This window comes from Falco cherrug, chromosome 5 (genome assembly GCF_023634085.1).
Source record: "Falco cherrug isolate bFalChe1 chromosome 5, bFalChe1.pri, whole genome shotgun sequence".
Classification (NCBI taxonomy): Eukaryota; Metazoa; Chordata; class Aves; order Falconiformes; family Falconidae; genus Falco; species Falco cherrug.
The window spans coordinates 51952552-51974242 of record NC_073701.1 but is presented as its reverse complement, the minus strand read 5'-3'; the positions used below and the strand labels follow the sequence as shown (position 1 = coordinate 51974242).

The 21691-nt window shown below is 41.7% G+C and overlaps 1 protein-coding gene across 2 annotated transcripts in view; it reads left to right on the top strand.

The window, feature by feature from the left end:
* The window catches only part of SCAF11 (SR-related CTD associated factor 11), a 50940-nt gene extending 35901 nt beyond the window's left edge, over window positions 1–15039 (top strand). For both annotated transcript variants that reach the window (XM_055712210.1, XM_055712209.1), the window contains exons 11-15: window positions 3660–6167; window positions 8164–8510; window positions 11027–11245; window positions 11680–11799; window positions 12166–15039. In XM_055712210.1, the coding sequence (XP_055568185.1) occupies window positions 3660–6167; window positions 8164–8510; window positions 11027–11245; window positions 11680–11799; window positions 12166–12294 (3323 nt within the window). In that variant the 3' untranslated portion in view covers window positions 12295–15039. The remainder of the gene's footprint in view (window positions 1–3659; window positions 6168–8163; window positions 8511–11026; window positions 11246–11679; window positions 11800–12165) is intronic.
* The last annotated feature ends 6652 nt before the right edge of the window (window positions 15040–21691 follow it).

Here is a 21691-nt window from a genome sequence, read left to right as displayed (position 1 = left end):
AGCAGTAGAAAGATTGTGGAAAAGATGCTTTATTCATTCATATTCCTCATTCTTGTTGATGACACGTATTTCACCTCCACATTCCCCAGTGAAAAATGGATAGGTTGCTTCCTCAGGCCTCTGGTATTTGGCAGTGCAATTTAACTGATCTCTAACCATTTCTGCTTCTGGTAGTCATGAGTATACATGCTAGCTCATATCTCTTGACTTCCCCTCACCTTTCTACATTCTAACTCACATTTCTAACATTCAGTCTTCTTTGTTAGCATGCACCAGAAGCATTAAAAAAAAATCTCCTCAGAAAAGTGAAGAATATTTAAATAAACCTCAGATTACTTTTCAACATTAGACTATTTAGAACATGTGCGCAACTGCTGTTCACAGTATCAGCAACTGATCTACAAATATTGATGACATTGTGGACTCCTAAGGCAGAACATGCAGCTAAATCCCTTAACACTGTTTTTGGGGAGAAACTGCAGATTTTGAGTTTGAGTCTTTAGCAGGGAAAGAAAAGGAAATTATTTTTTCCAGATATTGTTGTTTTAAAATTTATATGTAGAACTAAATTTTCTCATCTGCTGCTTGATTAGAACTTTGATACTTATAAGTATTCCACGTAATCACTTAAAGGTGTGACTTTGCAATGTGAAATCATCAAGCTAAGAAGACACAGCAAATAAATTCTGAAGTTATTTTTGTATGTTTCCATATGTTCTTGCTACACCTGAACTAAAGTTCAGATGTTGAACATAATATATTGCTTACACTGTAGACAAAGTTGAAGATGGTCATCAAGATTGAATCTTAAAACACTGTAGTATGTTGACACTGAAGTTTTAAGTCATCTTCAGTTTGACTTAAAGACTTCCTGCTGATAAAGAGCATGCAGAAAGTAAGACACAGTGTCTTCGAATTTCCTAGTGAAACTAGGGGATGTTTGAGATGAAGATGTCCCTTGAGGTTTTTGATTACATTCTGTTGAGTGAGTATTCCTTCCCCATTCAGTTTTTATATAGCAACTGGGGAAAAGACAGACATGCATAACAAAAAGTTAGGACAAAAGCAAGGAGAAACCTAACCTGAATACTGTTAAGAGATGCAGGGCAAATATCTATAAAGAAGTGAGCAAGGCCTTCTCTTACAGGAAATATGGGAAATGAAGGAAAAGGCAGAAGATGGAGGAAATGGGACACTGGGGCTTTATGCAAAGGTGGAGAACAGGAGGAAGATAAAAATAGTGATAATAAATGCATACAAAAAAAGGGGGGAAAAAAGCAGACTAGGTCTTGTGATTCTTTCTAAACTGTGCCTGAAAGATGGTAACATAAGCATTGTAATTTTTTTACAATCTTTTTGTCGTCTGCCCACACCTAGTTTTCTATCAGAGTAGTAGTTGACAGTTGCTTCCAGAGTTGTGCAAGGAGGTATACGAATATCAGTGACAGTCATGTAACTGTACTGCCTGAATCTTCCCTGTAACTGCTGCAGTTTTTTTAGATTCTCTTACCATTAAACAGTCTTTTTACTAATTTGACCTGAAAATGCATTAGTGAACCTACCAGTACTATTATGATTTAGGCTGGCATTAAAATATTTTAAAATAAAGATTCAGTGAGCTGAAATGCCTTGTATTTGGTTCAAGTCCAAAGCTTGTGAAGCTTGTCTGTTAATATTTTACAAGTAGTAAAGAATGCTAAAAAGGGGTTTGTGTTTTGCAAATAGACTTTGAAAGTTGTACAAAAATAACTTGCCTTTTAATTCTGCCAGGATTTCCACATTCCACAGGTATCCTGATTTATTTATTTTTTTTTATTGGAAAGTGATTTCTTCCCACTTGAGGAAAATAATCATGGATATTAAAAATCTGTAATGATGTGTAGCATCTGACTTGGTTTTCTGGCTATTGTAATAGGTTTGAAGACGTAGGTAGTCTGGGACAGCCACATATGGTTGAGTAACTGCTGATTAAGCACTGTGAAGTCACTTTCTAACACAATTATTGGTGCGACTGTTAACAGTAGATACCTTAAGTAGTGCTAGTCACCTAAAACTTCTTTGGAAGTTCTTCACCATGCACATTGTTTTCTGTTAAATATGTGGTACCTTCTATAACTGATACTGTTGGTTTTCATTATCTTAAGTGGTAATTTGATCAGTGGACACCCAAACACCACAGCTACATCTTTTTCATGTTCAAGCAAATTATTGTGTGTTTACAAAAGTGGTCAGAGGATGTGATTATAGTTCTGTGCTCTGTTCTGGCTTTTTTTAAGGCTAGCAAGGTGCTTGCAGAGTTAATTCTCTAAGGTTATCAGATTATATGTTTGCATTTAATAGTATCTCATTCTGCTAACAAAGCAGCAAGTGGTAGAAAGAGGCTTTTGTGCTGTTACTTGTCTTATTCATATCTTACTTTCATATGATTTGTTTGAGAATACATTAAACACATATTTTAGTGCAGTAAAAGCATGGGAAATAATAACACTGCACAGAGAGTTAGAATCAAGTGTTAAGTGTGATATGATAAAACCATTGTTAAATCCATAGCAACTAATCTTTCTTAGCAAGTTTCCACTATTCGTGTATGAAATTGAAGCTGTAAAAAGAATTTATTTAAACACCCCATTTTTTTATGCTTTCTGAAATCTACACAAAGTATGAAACAAATTAATGGACAACTCAAGAAATTACTTTAGTCTGAAGTGAGCATTGCATTCAAGTATGTTTACTTAATTATCATTAATCTTTAATTCCTGAGTTGTCCTTCTTAAGCTTTCATAGGTATTAAGAGTACAGTCTGTTCCCTTTGTAGCGAATATAATCCTTGGCTTCCCTACAAAAACTTTGTCAGATTGTGGCTAGCATGAAATAAATTAATGCAGTATCAACACAAGAACTCCTGTGCTGCTATGTATGAATTAGTGTCATTCTTCTTATAGCTTCAGGTTTTTGATGTATCCTAGGCTGCCCCAAAACTTGCAGTCCTTGTTCAGTTTCTTAGATGCTGCAGGCACCGTGGGTTGGGTTCCTGCATTGTGACAATGTTTAAGTCCAGCTTGCCATGGAACATGCAGCATCTGTCTTATAACTGGTGAATGAGTTTGCACTGTCTGAAATTCAATTTTGTAGAGAAGTATGCTGTCATTGCCGCTTCTGATCACCTGATTCCCGTGTGGTCATCCACTGATGGCTGTTCAAAAATGTCACTTTCTGTAGTATTGAGGCTCACTTCTGTAGTATTGAGGCTTCACTGCCAGTAGACCTGCATTATAGAATGGCAGGATCTGCTATATGTTAGCAGTGTTGTGTGGTTAACTTACTTGTTTTCTAACAGCTTAAATGCTGACTGTCTTTGAAGAGCAATATCAATAGCAGTTTAATTGTGAATGCCATTACTGGCCAGGTAGCCATATCTGTGCTGCCAAAACGTGTGTTCAGATGTCAAATGAGTCACTTGTGAGCTTGATGCTGTTCTTTTTTTTTATAAAAAAGAAAGTCTGCATTAAAAAAATTATGTTGTAGCAGCATTTTATACTAAATTTTAAGTTGCATTATTTGAGGATATCTGTTAAATGGGAGAAGGTCATCTTAATGTTCTTCACTGTGTTTGGATAAATGGTTGTTATCAAACTTTAATGTGTTTTGCTTTTATTAAGAATCTTTAGGCAAAGGATACGTGGTTGCGTGTACCCAAGAAGGAGAAGAGAAAAAGCAAGCTTCTGGTTCATCGGGCACTAGAGGAACTAGAAGGAAATCAGTTAATACTACTCCTAGAAGAAGATCTGCACGAAACAGCAAAAATGAGACTCTGGGTCAATCTCGGAGCTCACCGCGATCAAGCAGTTCTGTATGTGGTGCCCCTGATGGCAATAACCTATCTCTGAATAAGTCTTCAGAATCAGAGAAGGCTCCTCCAAAACGGAAGTCTAAAAGAACACTTAAACAACAAACACCTGTGGTTAAAAAGAAACTGAGAAGTTCTGCACGTTCTGAAAAATCGCCCAGTGATTCAGTGGAAGATGATGACATTGCTGAGTCTGAAGCAGTTCTAACATTAGATAAAGACCATCAGTCAGATAACGAAAGCAATAACACGAGCCTTCCACAAAAGAATAACACAGGAACAGAATCTGCTAATGGATTGGAAAGCTGTAGCGAACATGTAGAAATTGAGGAAACTAGAGGAGAATGTGACAAAGATGAAGATGCTCTAGGCAATGCGGATGTAAGTTTTCCTGTCCAAGAACCTCCAAGCCTAACTTTAGGAGGTGAAAGTCAGGAATTCGAAGCCAAAGGTGTTACTGAAAAAAATGTGGAACTTAAGGGTCAGGACATCTGTGAAAATACTGTTGAACAAATTGAAACAGTAGCTAGTCCCAAAGATGAAGTATGTGACCACACAACTTTTGAAAAAGTAGATCAGACATTGTGTAGTCCTCAAAATGAATTAATGGAGAATGTAGAAACTTTGACAAAAATAGATCAATCTGGTCTAGAAAATGAATCGTTGGAATATCCAGAAACTATGGTAAAAGATCAGCCATTAGAAAGCCCCAGAAGTGAATTGCCTGAGCATCCAGAAGCCATAGAAGTAGATGATTCTGAGGCTGAAGAAAAAACAGTGGTAGACTGTGCAAGTACAAATATTCAAAACTTAAACACTGTTCAAGATGAAGAACCAGATGCGTTAATACACAGTATTTCTACGGACAGTACATCAGAACAATCTTTAAACGAGAACACCATGCCAAAAAGTGAAGAGGGTAGAACTTCAGTGTCACCCCAGGTGAATGCTGAGCATAAACATTTTGGTGAAGATAACAATGAAATGATACCGATGGATTGTGACTCATTTTGCAATGATCATAGTGAGCCTCAGATTGAGCAGTTACCACCAGTTGAAAGTACAGAGCAAGGAGAAGTGAACTTACAGTGTGATGTGGGAAACTGTACACCAGTTACAGGACTTTCTGATGAAAAAGGTGAAACTATTCTTCAAGAAAGAGAGTGCCAGTCAGAACTCAAAAAAGAGAAAAAGACTCGAACTAGAAGATCTAGGTTTCACTCTCCGTCGACAACTTGGTCTCCTTCTAGGAGAGAGGGCAGGAAATCTCAGTCACCGTCCCCTAAAAGGGAGATGGCCAGAGACAGGAGCTTACAATCACCCAGAAAGGAAACTGTGAGGGAGGGAAGGAGATCCTTATCTCGTTCTCCAAAGAGAGACACGCTCAAAGATGAGAAAAAAACACCGTCTCGATCTCCCAAAAGGGAAACTGTCAGGGAAAGCAGGAGATCATCTTCTCAGTCAAGAACTAAGGATTCATCTCCAAGGCAAAAATCTAGATCTCGAAGCAGTGATAGAGATAGTCAAAGAAGAGATCGTGACAGAGAAAGAAGAAGTAGGAGGTGGTCTAGGTCACGGTCACGATCTAGGTCAAGATCACGATCTAGGACAAGAAATAAAGGTTCTTCGTTCTCTAGAAATGAGAGGGACAGCCACTCACCTCGATGGAAAGAGAGGTGGGCTAGTGACAGCTGGAGGAGTCCCAGAGGAAATGATCGATACAGAAGAAGTGATCCAGAGAAACAGAATGAAAGTTTTAAAAAAGAAAAGGACAATACAGAAAAAAACAATGATGAACAGTGTTCTTCAGAGAAACGCAGGAATGATTGTCCAGACTGGGTAATGGACAGGATAAACTCCGTTCCTGAAGTCAGGATCAGAGAGAGAGAGAAACCACATTGGGAAGACAGCAGGCATGATAATTCAGGACACTCTTGGAATAAAAACTTTGGTTCGGGTTGGATTTCGAATCGAGGGAGAGGTCAGCGTGGCCGAGGTGGGCGTGGAAGAGGTGGTTTCATGTACAGAGACCAGAGTGAAAATCACTGGCAAAATAGAAAACCTCTCTCAGGGAACTCAAATGGTTCTGGGAATGAAACTTCCAGGTTCCCAGAACATCAGCCATACAAGCGTAAGAATGAACAAGATTATTCTTTTGATACACCTGCTGACAGATCTGGGTGGACATCTGCATCCAGCTGGGCTGTAAGAAAGACTTTACCTGCTGATGTGCAGAATTATTATTCAAGGAGGGGACGCAATTCATCAAGCCCACAGTCTGGATGGGGAATGAGACAAGAAGAGGAGACACATGAACAAGGTATTTATAGTTTTGAAACATAAATAGCTTAGTCACGGCTGCAATAGCTGAGTAAAATCCTAGTCACATTGTCCTACTTCAATCTGATTAGTTCTTCAAAATGATTTTTGGGGTGAATCCATACTCTTTTTGGAATATGGAGGGGTTTAAGTGTGGAGTTCGGGAATTTCTTATGCTTTGATGGCTCTTTGGTTTTGCTTGAAGTCAAAGTTAGGGTTTAAGGACTGTGCATCTGAAAAGTGCTAGTCAAGTGAATCTGTTCGGCTGAAGAGAAAGCATATACTCTTTAGCATCTGCACACCTTTTAAAATGAATTTTATTTTTTTTTCAAGGAGACTTGCATTTGCCTGTGAAGACACATGGTAGATTCTAGAGATGACAAATCACTATGTTGACATTTATCTTGCTTCTAAAGAAGAATTTTCCTCTTTAAATCTTAAAAAAAACCCCAAAAACTAGGGAGATTCATAAATGCAAAATTGGTACTTTTACTGTACTTCATTAAAATTCTTCTAGTGCCTCAATAGAAGTCTAATATTTTTTGAGTATTTTATATCTAAAAGATAACTGCCCTAACAGAAGTAAGCTTTTTGGTAGAAAGTGAGTTAACTATGGATGAGATTGATTCTGAGTAGCTAAGAAGTCATACAGACTATTAATGCCCTGAAACATTAATAATCTTATAAGACAGACACGAATTGTATTTAAAAACTATTAGATCCAGTTCTGAAGTCAACCACATTTGTACTTTACCATTGTCTCCTAGTTCTGTCTTTCATTTTTGTCCATTTTCATCCTATGTGCCAGCAGTTTTCTCCCTTTTTTCAAAGACAACTGCATCAGTGTCTTTTGAGGCAACTTTGTCAACCTTCAGTCTGCTGCAGGCAAAATTTATCAAGCCTTTAACTGAAGGTATGGTGGTGTTTGCAGGCTTTATTTCACATTGTTGAGGAGCAATCATGCTGTTATATTTACTTTTGGAACCTGAATTCAGCTGAGAATAGTACAACGATCTCTCAAAACTGGATAAAATGGGCTAGGTTGGCACCATGACATGGTCCCGGGCCACATGGTCCTCCTGGGTAACCTGCTTTTGCTGACCCTGCTTGAGCAGGGGGTTTGGACTGGGCCATCTTGGTAGGTCCCTTCCAACCTCAGTCATTCTGTTATCCCGTCATCTTATAAAAGGTTATTTGGGGTGAATCGTAAGGGTTTAAATACCAATCACTGTGAATTAGGTGACAGGGTTGTTCAAGAAAGGAATTCTAAGGGAGGACATCTGAACTATAACCCAACAGCTATTTCTCAGAATGAGTTTCTTGACTTTTGCTTGTATCTGGATTTTAACTTTTTGGCTTCTGTTGACGATAGAATGAGATATTGAAGTAATTTTTTTAAAGTGCCACCCCAAGAAGTTATTTTTACTTTTAGGCTTTACCTGTTGTACCATTACAGGGTTGTTGAACAACTCTTTCCAAATATGAACATTGGTGAAATTGGTTGAGGGTGATTTTAATATTCAGTGGGGAAAAAAACCAGCAGAGTATTTCTATAATTAACAGAAATGTTCCAATGAGTATGTGTGAATCAGGCAAAGGGGAGCAGAGAACTGTATATGTGATAATGCACGACTAACCTTCTGCAATTGCAGAAGCTGGATAAGTTACGTTGCCTTCCTGTTCTTTGGTGGAAAGTTACTGTTTCATTGTGATGAAATAATTTATTAGCTGTGCTATGGGAACAAGTAAAGAAAATAGGAATTCAAAATGCAGGCTTCCATAGTAACCTGAACTACTTAAACTCAGAAACTAGCATTTGGCTCCATGACCTGTCTGGCGATGAGTGCTGTGTAATAATGTAATGCAATAGCTTTAAAATATTCTGATTATAGAAAGCTTTTTGATAGTCCATGAAGGGTTTAGACACGTGGATCCACTTCTGCTTTATGAAGTAAGGATCTTCTACTTAATATATTGTTGTCTTTTTCTTTTGATAGATCCAAACCTCAAAGACCAAGGCAACCAGCAAAGTAATGGTTCTCAGTTACCAAAAAATATGATGCAGCAGCAACAAATGAATGTAATGCCACAAGTGAATGCACAGCACCAACCTATGAATATCTTTCCGTATCCAGTGGGTGTCCATCCTCCCATGATGAATATGCCACAAAATCCTTTCAACATCCACCCTCCGATGCCCATGCACCTCCCTACCGGAGTGCCTCTCATACAGGTAGCTGCTCCCACAAATTTGTCTCAGGGATTACCTCCGCCTCCACCTCCACCCCCACCATCTCAACAAGTCAGCTACATTGCTTCACAGCAAGATGGAAAACAATTGCAGGTATGCTTTATCAGAAGCCGTGGCAAGAGCAGTATTGATGTAACATCAGTTAAGGGTCTCTTACATTGAATACCATCGTCTTGATAAATATATATACTTGCAGTTTCTTTCTCTCTTGCCTGTCGTCTTCCACGCCACACCAAATTTAGAGTGGAAGTATCCATGACAATATGGGTTGTTCTGGGGCTATAGCTTTTAAATAATAATACACAATACCGTAACTGGGTTTTTGTGGTCACGAGGTGTTCCAGCTGGTAATGGAACACTGAAAAATTATCAATATTGCCCATTACATTTTTCTCCGTAGAAGTGCCCTGTTCCCAAAACTAAGTTTCCCCTTCAAAACTGATTTTTAAGCATTAGGAAATGCTTGAATTCCCTTGCAGCAGTGTGTACGAAGTGACCTAAATGTCCTTGTTGCAGTTCTCATCCCATGGGGTGTTATCAGCAGAGGAAAATTATCAAGTACTTCATGGCACCTGTTTGTTCCATACTTCCATTCTCCAGCTGTCACTATCTCGCTGCTTTCCCACACACACACATTTTTTTCTATTCTGTGTAATCTTTTGAGCCTTTTTGTTAATAATTTCCAAGCTTTCTTTGGTGTGTTTTACTTCCTCCTCGCGTGATTTTCCTGTTTTTGCATGCCCTGTTTGAGACCTAACTCCCACTTTATTTCTCCAGTTTCAAAAAGACTTGCTGTGCTTGGGGCAGGTCAGACCATCTTTTTGTGCGTTTTATGATATTTTAAAATAATCTTTGTGTACGTAAGCTCCTCCTGTAGCCAGCTGTTAATATTAAGAGCTTTTATATCAGGAAAAGGAATAGGAACAACTTCCAGGAGGATGCATGATCCTGCAAGGAGCTGTAACACTGCATTCTGTGAGGCGGAAAGGGCTCTTTAGGGGTTGACTGAGGTCTGTGCTTTTCTTCTGTTGCAGGCTGCCTGCTCTAACCTAAAAACCTTTCCCTTGCATTCCAGGTTGAAAAAGTGATGTTCTAGAACATCAATGATTTTTAACACTGTTTTCTTGCATCATCTCTAAATATTTGAAGTGATAAACGGCCTAGATTCTTTTCACTTTCAGCTGCTGTTACACATTCATGTTCGTTAACTTAGAACAAAAGGAGTTAGGTACTGTGGGGGGGGTTACAGGCCATATGAATACTCTGCAAGGTAAAACAGTAAGGTACTATTGGAAGTAAAATGCTGGTAGATTGCTTGCTGATTTGATTAATGCCTGCTGTCTGTAATAAAATATTTTTGCAATTGGGAAGTCAGTGGGTTTAACCTCTAAAAAGTCAGAACACGGGATACAAAACCTATGTAAAGTACAGTATCTAGTGCAGCAGTAAATACGTTCCTATGAAGTCTGTGTATTGCTGAATAATACAGTTACATATTAGTAAAGCCCCTGGTGTATTTGGTTTTCTTACTTGCTTTTGTGGAGCTGCTTTTTGGAGCTACTGCTGCGTTTTCTTTGAGCTTTCATTGAACAAGTCCTTGGTGGCAGCACAACAGAAATGACAGAATACTGCAGGACTCCACCTGTCCTTCCTATTGAAAGGAAGAGAGCGCATTGGCAAGGGTTAGCATGCTGATTATAACAGCTTAGTATCCGTGTCATTTCCAAGACATTCAAATTCCTGTTTCATTATTTTCCATCTGGATAAATGTAGATGTGAAAAAAGTAATGGTGATGGCCTGCAAAAAAAAGTAGCATTTAGGGTAGCCTGCCAGAAGCATGCCGGGAGGATGCGTTCTTGGCTTTTGCTAAAAATGACCTCCATCTGGGGTCTGAGAGCTACTTAATTTCGCAATTCCAAAGTATCAACAGTGTCTGCGGTCTTTTGGTGGTGTTTGGAAATGTACAGAACGTGGCTTTTCCTGAAGAACAGATCCTGGTGCTTCAACCAGCATTTCACCTCTAGCCTCGAGTAGACTTGTAGCTGTGTTTGCATTTGAAATTCATTCACAAGTTCACATTTTCTGATAAGAAACATGAAAATATATGTTTTAAGAGCAATATTGTTATGATGCAGGAATGCAAGTGTGGTTTAAAAATAACTTCATGCGTGTCTGCTTGGGCGCTGATTTGTAAAAAAAAATGTTAATCTGATTTACAAAACAGGTCTTCCTCTACACTCCCGCGACAAATAGAGAGGTGTTCTGCAGCCATCGCTTTCCTTCCCCTTGTGCTAACACCCTCCCTGCCTATTAGCAGGGTGCTTTGTTTACTTTGTTAGTGGGATCAGAGAAGGAATCTGGCAGCCACAGTGATGACATGGAGGATGCTTTACTTTTCGAGCTTTATGGTTTGGGGGTGGTTTTTTTTCTCCTTTGAGTAGATCTGATATAATGTGTGTACCTTCCATAATAACTGCCAGCGTGGAGATTAGCTAATGAACCAAAGAATGTGGTGTTCATGCTCTTTCTATAGTTGCTGAGACTTCTAGAAAGGCACGCTGTCATACTGAAGGATAATGTATTAACTGCTGATAACTTTTTAAAACAGGGTATTCCAAATGCTGCTCATGTAAGTAATAATATGAGTGCTCCAGCCCTGCCTGCCTCAACAGCAGTCCTGGGAAGTGTGGGGACAGTTCAGGGACCAAGTTCGGGTAATGCAACGTCATCAAGTCACGTCAAGAGCTGTAATGCAGCTGTAAAATTGGGAGAAAACAAAGCAAGTGTAACAGTGGAAGCCAGTGCAGATAGCTCAAAGAAGGACCAGGCAAGTTCAAAGTGTATTTATATATACTATCATATATTTTTATATAAAATACATATAATTTTTTTATACATTTTATATACGTATAAAATGCAATATACTAAAAAATAGCAAACTGTGGCAGTACACCTTCTGTGTAATATAGTTGATACCAATGTGTATGTGATACTTCCGTGGCGGCTGTAGGACAGAACAGCAAGCTGACTTTTTTTAATGTAGTCTTTAAAGCAGCACTGATGAATATTGCTTTAATTGCTGTGGGACAGCATTCTGTTGTTAGTAAAACACAGACAGCTCTCATGAGAGCTGAAATGTGAGGGGACTATTGTTTTCTAGTCTTTGTAGTGACTTTTTTCTGTAGAGTTTTAATTTATGATTGATTAAGATACCTATGCAGACAGTGAAAAATAACACTTGTTTGTTTTTTTTTTCATCAGAAACTGTTAATTCAAGAAAAAGCAGCACAGGAGGTCAAACTGGCTATTAAACCTTTCTACCAAAATAAAGACATCACTAAGGAAGAATATAAAGAAATTGTGCGGAAAGCTGTAGATAAAGTAAGTTGATCTAGTAATCTCAAATGCGTACATTGCAGTTGCGGTAGGGTTTGGGGTGGATTCCTTGATCTTGTGGGAACAACTGGAAGCTGCTGGGAATGGGGAACAGGACAAATAAAAAAACTTTATCCATCCACAAGAGACTTCTTAGCTCCTCAGAACGTAACTCATTGTTGAAAGAGTTGAATTGGAATTCAGAAGTATTTGGTAAGCAATTGGGAAGTACTAGGAGTTTCCAAAGTTGTTCTGCCCGAGATGGAGAAACCTGGGGGGGGGGTGTTGGCAAAATAAATAAATAATGTGAAACAGTGGCAAATCAACAGAAATGTTTCAAACACTTTTTTTTTTCCTTTAAAATTGCTGTAGGTTTGTCATAGCAAGAGCGGAGAAGTTAATTCTGCAAAAGTGGCAAATCTAGTGAAAGCGTATGTAGACAAATACAAACATTCACGGAAGAAAAATCCTGAAGAGGCAGTCTCCTGTGAAAAGAAGTAGAATATGTTTTCAGTTTTTAATTTTATTCTATCTTCAAAGTGCAATTTCAACATGACCAGTTAAGTGAAAATTGTACGTGACAGTGATTTGAATCTGAGTTTAATAAAATTATTTTTCAATGTAGTATATAATGTTTTGTTCTAAAGAAATATAGATCTACAGGGCAACTTCTTTATTCCTTTTTAAAAACAGATGTCTAAAAAAAATAAAGGTGTAAAGAAGAATCATTAGGAATGTATGATTGTGTGGATACTTAGATGTACAGCATTTTGACTTGAATAACAGAGTGCGTTAAATTAGAAAGTTCTGAGTACATTGGTTTTGGAACAGGTATGTACAGTACATGTAATCAGCCAGATTAATTTTTTTTCTTTTGATTTCTCCCTAATTATAGCAAAGATAAAGTATTGCATTGACAAATATTTCTAGCGTTAACTGGACAGGCTGAATGCAGGGGTCACAATGTGTATATAAAAAAAGCACATGGACTTGTCTGAACAGAAGAACTGTTTAGATTTTTAAAAAGAAAAACAAACAGTAAAATGCAGTGCTCAGAACCACGGGCGCTGCACATCTGTTGTAACACCAAATAAAAATTATGCTGCTCGGGTTTGTTTGTGACGTTTTTCAATTTGTTTCAAGATAGTGGGATGAACTTGAATAATTTTTATGTGCTGAAAGCCCTCAATCACCACACACCCGACAACCTCAGTTCATGTCTAACCCTGCCTTAGCTAGTATGGAGTTAGAGGCTAGAGCTGGATCTTCAGAAACATGAACTAGTTTATTCTTCAAGTAAAATCAAGGAAGCTGGAATTGGTTGGTAGGCTCCCAGTTGGTCAGAGACCACCAGTTGTGCCAGTCTGAGCTGCATAGTACTTCATTAACTAGGGACTGGAGCGTGGAGCATCAGGCTGGTGTCACTGAATGTGTGCAGTCTGAAGTCACGTGCAAAAGCTTTTCTACTTCCCTGAGCACTTCTATGTGGAGAGGTTAGTAGAGGTACCACAAGCATTTTAAAACGAGATGTGGGGTCAGTGGCTGTACTAGGACAGCGCTGAGGTTGCAGCACAGAGGGTTACTGGATGTACGGGCTCCTTACGGAAAGAACAGCTTGGGATCCTTCCAGATGTGAGTGGAAAAGGAGCCTTGCTCTGACATAGAAATATTTGTTCCTTTACTCTCAGCGCTGTTAAAATTTAAGCACTCCTCCTCCAGGTCTGCCCTGCAGTAACAACCTTTGGTGTTGGCTGAGCCTGGCTTCTGCTCCAGCCCAAAATCTCCTGGCCCAAAAGCATGAATAAACCATTCTGACAGGAAGTATCAGTCGAGTTTTCTGAGCAATTACCTCTTCCTAGCCAGTAGTTCTCAAATTAACTGGTCTTGGCAGAAAACAGTCTTACCCTGTAAGTAACTTTCGCAGAAGCTTGTGGATGAAATCAGGGATGTACACCCCTGTACACACACATGATTATATATAGAGATGTTATGTGGTAAAAAAAAAAAAAAGTGGTGTTTGTCACAAATGCTCACTTCGTTTAACTAAACCTTCTTCAGACTTAATGAAGCATTTGACTGTCTATATTTATTTTTGTGTGCCTAAATAAAAAGACTATGTAAATTAGAAACAGATATAATACATTTTCTACACTCAAGCCAGGTTTTAGATTTTTCAAAGTAAATACTCAGTTTTACACTGTGGTAGCCATTTGTATGCTCTCTTGAACTATTTTAAGCTAAAATTGGTTAGCACTTTTTGAAAAACGTTGTAGCGAATTGCTATGTCTATCAGGCCATGCGTACTTATTTTTATTACATTTTCCTTCTCTGAATTTTAATAACTTTTTATATCTTTTTACTCTATACAGTTGAGCCTTGCTATAAAGCTCCTTTCAGGAGCCAGGTAAATGTTTTGTGGGTTTTTTTCCCCTTTTAGAGGAGAGGTGGAAATTGGGTGGGAAGGAACAATGGAGGATTTAAACTGGGAAGGTGGGAGGGAGGGGTCATTAATCTTTTGTTTTGCAGCTCCTGGCTGGAAGATAAGCTGTCACTTGCTGCCACGTTGTTGGGGCAGTGACTATAGTGATGCTCCACTGTATTTCAAAACATAATGAAGAATATCAGATAGAGTAGCATGTGAACAGTAACTTGATTTTTTACTTCAGAACTTACCAGAAAATATGCAGTTTGTTACAATTTCTATGTTGAATTAAAAAAATGAATTGCCTTAATAACATAGACTGTCCTCCTTATTTTCCCCAAAAAGCAGTAAGGTCTCTGTGGGGGTGACTGCCCCAGAAGGCCTGTACTTTAACCTCATAGTCAAGTTTTTGTTAAAATAGTATGAAAGCTATATTTTTATTTATTGAAACTCCTTGTACTGAAAGTCCCAACGTGCGCTAGCACTGAAGGCAAAGCGATGGGGAGGCCAAGCCCCCTTGGTACCTCTAGGATATTGGTAATTCATTTGATCCAAATTGCCTTGAGGAAAACAGTTACGAAACTGTATACCTTCTGTGAACTTATGCAAATCAAGAGGGTTTTCCTTGCACTCCTTCCACTGTCTCACTGTGCATGCTGCTTGAATGTCTCATCCTGAAGATGTCTCTTACGAGCACAGTGGCTGTCCAAAGTCCACAATACGCTGTTTGTAGCAAAAGGCTGGAGTGCCATCTACTGAGAAAAATACTCTAAAAACTAGTTTTGTGTAGTCCTTAACAGTTTCTAATAAATTCTTTTCACTAAGCTGGCAGTAGTCCGTGTTTGGTCTTAAATGATTATGGCTCAAGTGGTTTAATTCAGACAGCAATGTTATTGCTGTGACTTCTATGCATTTGCATATTTAATCTTGTTCCGTGTTGTCTGGGCTCCCACTCCTGCACATCGTGTTTGCATTCACCTGGCGTGTCTTCACCCTGCCTTGCCTGTTTGCAGATGCTCTAGGCTTAAAAAAACCAAGACCCCCAAAACAAAACAAATGGGTGTAGCGGTATGTCCATTTACTGCAGGCGCTGCCTTGGTGACTCCAGGGACTGGCTCCTCCTGCCAAGAGTTGTGGGGCTCAGCGTGTGTTCTACAACCTGCTCTGTGGACCAAAAGGGCACAGCTCAAACCAGCCAGGCTGTGTCCTGCGCGCGCTGCAACAAAATAGGCCGGTGGCAGTTCAGCATGTGCTAGCCTGCGGGCCGGGGGCTGTCTGCCAGGCGTCGCTTCACTGCCCAGGGTTAACCCCACCTACTGTGAGGAGGTGCCGCTGCCACTTACTGTGAGGAGAGTAACGCAGGCACAAGCCGCGCGGCCCTGTCCTTCGGGGTGGCTGCCTGGCTGCTCGGTGACGTGCGAAGAAGCTTTGTTAAATTTGGGTTGGTTTGGCAGGGTGGTAAAATCCAAGGGGGGAAAGGATCGCTCCTATCCTGGTACTGTCCGGGTGGTGTTCCTGGCTCTGCGTTTACTAAATTTACTGATCGATCGGCATGTGGGCTCAGGAAAGAGCACGGCGCTTTGAAGGGCGAGGGTACATACTAAGGTCAAGGCTTGAGGGGCTCGGTGAGGGTGTTCACCAGGGAGAGGCAGGCTCAGAGATGTCCGTTCCTTGAGGCCAAGTCTCCAGCAGGAAGAGCAGCACTCGGAGGCACGTCCGGCAGCTGTGACCATCTAGTGCAGCTGGGCGAGCGAGACCGAGCCAAGGAGGGATTTGTCAGTCTTGACAAATTCGTGACCTCAAGCGGGCAGAGATACAGTTAAGACCACTGTGTTGGAGGCTGACGGAAGACGTGCTGAAAAACGTAATTTCGAAGAAGGGAGAGTCCTGAAGAGGAAAGTAATTTAAACAAACTGATCACAGTTAATTAATAATTTATTGCCTAAATTGTACGCCAGTCTTGCTTCTACACACCTGCTTGGGGGCACGGACCTTTTCAAGCATCCCAACAGCACAAATCGCCACTTCATCTACAGCTGCAAAGAGCTTTTCGCCACAGTCGGTAGACTGTGTCCACCACCCCCACCTCAGCCTCCACCTGCAGTTTGCTGCACGCTGCACACGGGCATCCCAGATGTTGATTTTTTGTACATGCAAAGGTCTTGATCTGCGTCCTGCAAATATGTGCAGTCAAGCTTAAGCAAGCTTAGGTTTCATGCATTTAAAACTCAAATGGCCTGTGCCTCAGGAGAACCATCTGCCTGGTCTCCTCAAGGGGCGATCACTGCATCAGGCAAGCTGGTGGCAGGAAGGATACCTTGGTCTGGGTCGGAGCAGTGTCCACACCACTAGGACAGAAACATTTCTGAGCACGAGCAGGCCCCAAACGTACAGAGAGGAGAGGCACATGGGGCGGACGGCAGGGGCAGGAGCGGCTCATTAGTCAGGACTTGTAATTTCTGCTAAGCAAGTGTCACCGCAGTCTGCTTTATGCAGCTGAAGCCTTTCGGGCTCCCACCTCTACAGGTAGTGTCTTGAAATCTTAACTCAGTTTTGCTGTAGAGGTCACTGTGCTGGAGTCTCCTGCTGAAAACAGGGCTGTTTTTTCCCCAAAATCCATGTCTCGAGCATCATAACACACCAGTGTGTAAAACAAATAGGTTGATTCCAAAGGTGGACTTACACCTTTTGAAATGGTTATGAGACTATGCTGGCCCCATTTTTCATTACTATTATTATTTCTATTATTATTACTACTAATTACTATTACTACTAACTACTACAACAGTCACATTAATCAATACTTTATAAAAAAGCAGAGACCAGAGTAAGGACAATAAAGTAGACAGACAGCCAATTTCAGTAATTAAAGAGTACTTAACAGATGCAGCACCTTTCAAAATAATGAAGCATCTATGAAGGTTAAATTAAAAAAATCACTAACAGAGAGATTAAAAAAATAAAAGCACAACCGTGTATAACAAGAGGAAGCTGTGGGAAGGCACAGGCTGGGATATGGAACTTAAACTTGACTCTTACTTTTCCATTGTTATTCAATCACAACTCCCAGAGACTCGCCCACCAACAGTCAGCTTTCAAACTGATCTTCATTTTCATAGACCATGCAATAAATACAGCGATTACAGCAATGCAGTAGATGCTCATTATACACAGTAAACAAGCCCAGAGTGGAATCCAACACAGAGAAAAATTACTGCAGAAGCCAAACCCAAGGAATTTTGGCAGCAGGTTGTCATATAATTACTCTTAAAGTGTTGCAGAAATTAAATCTAAACCCACTGAATTTTAAATGAGGAGCATCAATCAAAAATAGCCAAGGATGCCTAGATGCTTCAGTGCAATAGCAGGTGGGATGAAAGAAAGTAACACTTGGAAGTCAGAGTCTACCTATAAATTCCAGAGCCTTTTACAGAAATTCAGGACTCTCATGGAGCCGGAAGGTAGCTTACACGTGGCGGGTAGTCTCCTCTCACATGGGACGGGAACATTGCTGCCTTTTTTTCCTCTCGGCGAGTCACACAGGGGTACCTCAGGTGCAGGTATCTGCAGTGCAGAGGTCTGTCAGGAACACGAAGGGCCGAAGCACAGCCACTGACTCACCCTGCCCAAAGCCGAGAGGGAGCAGAGCTGCTCCTCCCCGTGGGCAGCAGGAGAACCGGGGACCCAGGGCACACATGCATCCAGAAGGAAACCTGTCACTAGAGAGCATCTAGGAGAAAAGGCTGTCACACGCTCGGCTTGCTCCATCGTCATTACCTACCTCCGCATGGTACCCGATAAATGACCGTATCAGACTGATGAACTCTTGCGATACGCCCCCTGAAACATGATGATGTATCTTGGAGGCACAAGATCTGCCTCCGATTTAATTGTCTAATGCCAATACACTACAGAGCTGCTGCTCCCTGAGCAAAAGCATGTGGCTTTGCTACGTAACCGCAGCATCCCCAAACCCCAAGGGATTAAGTAACCATGTCAGGGTGTGGGAGACCCTCCTCACCAGGGGGTTCAGCCTCCACCTCCCTCTCCCTGACACATCATCAAGCCAAAGAGGGCACAAGAGGATGGACATCCATGGCCATGTGTCAAGCCCTAAGCTCCAGCCTGGCATCCCAGGGCAGTTCCTAGAGAGAAATTCAACGACTATTTAAAGAGTTCTAATAAACATCCAGCGACACTTGGTACTGGGGGAAACACAGAACACACACGCACCCCCTCACGGCGTAGGCACCTTGTGTTACATGGGTTGTGGCAGGCGGATTACACTTCTGATGCACTGTGGGCTTCACCGGGGGTTAGCCGTAGGTCAGCTGGCCAGGACTTCACAGAGGGTTACAACAGAGGAGAGGTCTGAAGTTGCGATCCTTCTAAACCCTACTGACCCCAGGAGATGCAGGTAGGACAGCCCTGCCAGCACACTCACTGGGGTTGTGCAGGTCACGTCCCCCCTGAGCAACGCAGGGAGATGCGCCCAGGACAGCACCCACCCCATTTCTTCATTACCCCAATGACATCTAATGGAACGATGTAATCTTACTAACTTGTGTAATGGTGCAGGCTCCCTGTTCCATGGATCTTACTCCAAAGGAAAAAGCAAGAAGTACGAGCCCTTCTTCCTCCCTTACTGCTCCCCTCGCTGGCGACTGGCAAAGCGGCTGGGCTCCGGCTAACCTCCCCCAGCGCCAGCCAGGAGCCCGCCGAGGCCAGCAGCAGAACCGGGATGAGGGACAAGCCCCTGTCCCGGAGGGTCTTTTCCATACTTTACAATTAATTCACTATGTAACTCCGTCTCAATGTAAACACCGAGAGCCCTGCCCGAAGGTAAGGAACAAGCAGACATTCAGGTAAAAAGAGAAATCTACTCTTAGCCAGGACAGCAAATTACCTGTGGACACGCAGCCTTAAAACCCCCAAACACCAAACCCAGCAAATCCTTCCAGAACAGTCTGCAGCAAATCCACCTATAAGATATTCAAAGGCTGCCTCAAAACAGCTGTTCAAAAGCCATCCAACATAACAGCAGAAGATGAACTTCACCATGATTCATCTTCATGAGATTTTTGTTACTCTAATACTGCATTTCTTTTCACCCAAGGTACAAAGCAATCAGCCTTTTCTAAAGCTATCTGCTCAGATTACTCCCTGGTTTTGACAGATAGGGAAAAGCCAAGACACAAATGGCAACGATGCCATGAGAAACAGCAAGCTGCGATACAACCACAGGAAGACCAGCAGGCTACTAAAACCCACCAAAGATGGTTTTGAAGTTGCAGTAACTTAAGAACACATTGCAATCTTGCCACAAACAAACGGAGGATAACTTTATATTATAAGTTATAATATAAATTATAATTCATGATAATCAGCCTTGAATTCTCGGCCACTTGAAAACAATTCACAAACTCATACCGCTCTGTGTGAAACCCCCCTCACCCGACAGATCCACCCACCCCCTCAAGCTGCAGCCCCACCTGCCACAGGTGCGCCCTGTGACACGAAGGACACAGCAACCTTTCGGCTTCACAGCTTCCAACTCACTGCCCAGGCCGGGCTCTGCAGTCTGCGTGCGCAGCACCTTGCCCAGCAAGCAAAAGGGCGTCAGCCACAAAGCTCTCTGCAGCCGCCCATGCGAGCAGCGCCTGACAGCCTAATAACTACCTGCTAGGAAAGGCAGAGGAGGGAGGAAGAGCACGACTGGATGATTACGGTATCTTTAGCTGTTGCATGTCATCGTTATCACAATAAACTGCTGATTTATCTTCCCACAAGGCAGGGCAGTACTGTGATCACCGTGTTACAGCAGATGAGACGGTTCCACACGCCATGACTTGCTGCAAGCCACCAAGGAGATCATTCGCAGCGATGCCAACCGAACTCAAACCTCGCTACATGCTCCAATGCTTCTCCCTCCAGGCTCCGCCTCCCCCACCTTTGCAGCTAGAGAGTGAAACTACAAAGAAAAAAAATCAAAACAAAATATCTATTTGACTCTAGGATGTGCTTTGCCTTGAGGTGGAGGTAGGCAGGCCGTAATTAACACCCATGGCTGCGCACTCAGCCCTGCCATCACACGCTATGAAGAAACACGCTGGGAACTGTACCGTGAAGCAAATCTTCGTGTAAATGAATGGGGAAGAGTTGATTTAAAGGTGCAAAACTGTAATGCTTTTTCTCCTTCCAGGCAAAGCTGTTGCAATCATTTTCAGTGGAGGTTAGACCACATGCCACCACAGTGCTCTGTTACTGTGCTACTAACTTAACCTCTAGAAAACTCAAACTGATGACTGAGAAAAAACATTTACTTTGGCAAGAGGTGCTTTTAGCATCCTTACTACACCGAGAAACACTCCAAAAGAAGAAACTTACCTGTAGATACAAGGGATTTCCTCACTTTAACAACATACCAAACCTGAAATTAGTATAATATAGGTTGGGTTCGTTACACTGTTTTCCCCTGCTCCCAAGAAGTTTGCGCTCTTCCTCAAGAAGATGCTGTGAAGCCAAGGCCAAACCAGAGATTCCTTATGACTCTGCTCCCGAGATGATGCTCACTGGAGACCGCAGGATGTTTTGCATTGGTTGTAATGAGCAGTGCTGTCCCCGATGTAAATTACAATGAAGAAAACATGATCGAAATTGTGCATTTCCCTGCTCCAAAAATACCTGCAAGGGCAGTATGCTGTGTGCCATGTGGAATATGGAAGACATGCTGCTAGTTGCTCTCCCCCTCAATGAATTTTCAAAAATTGGATTTGTCACAACTTGGAGCCGTGAAGAGTTAAGTGACAGCAAGGCTGCATCCAACTCCCACACGTAACTATTGGACTATTAAGTGCAAAAATACAGATGACGCAGAGCTGGCGATCACACCACGGTACGTACAGTTAGATTGCCAAGCTACCTGCGCGACTCCTCCGCCTTTTGCTTTTTGGCACCTGCATTCTGAAGCGGAGTGTTCTGGCGCAACCAGACAGGAAGCATCTCACAGGAACACCGAACACGCACACAGATCAGTAATACACATCACCGTCGACAGCCCAGGCTCTAGCTACGTAACGGATGCTTTGCCCCCCTTTTGTTACTCAGACAATGCATGGCTACAGGTTGGGCTGCCTCGAAACCAGGGCGTGCTTGAAGCAGCCGGTTGCGGAGCAAGTTGTTCTGAATGCTACCGAAGGCCTGTGAACAGAAATCACCGGAGAGGAAGGTCCCTACCGCCCTGCACCTGAAATCCTTGCCACGTCAGACTGCTCATACAGACACCTTGGCTTGTAAGGTGGCGATCCCACGTAATGAGATTTCTGCCACTTCCTTCCAAAGAGTACTCTGTATCTCATTTCTCCCTTTCTTATTTTAATTCCGTTATTCCATGCAGTATTTCTTGGAACTACTAGGATCGACTCCCTTCTATATGCATAGGTTCACATTTTGCCATCTAGCAAGTGTTTCTTCCTC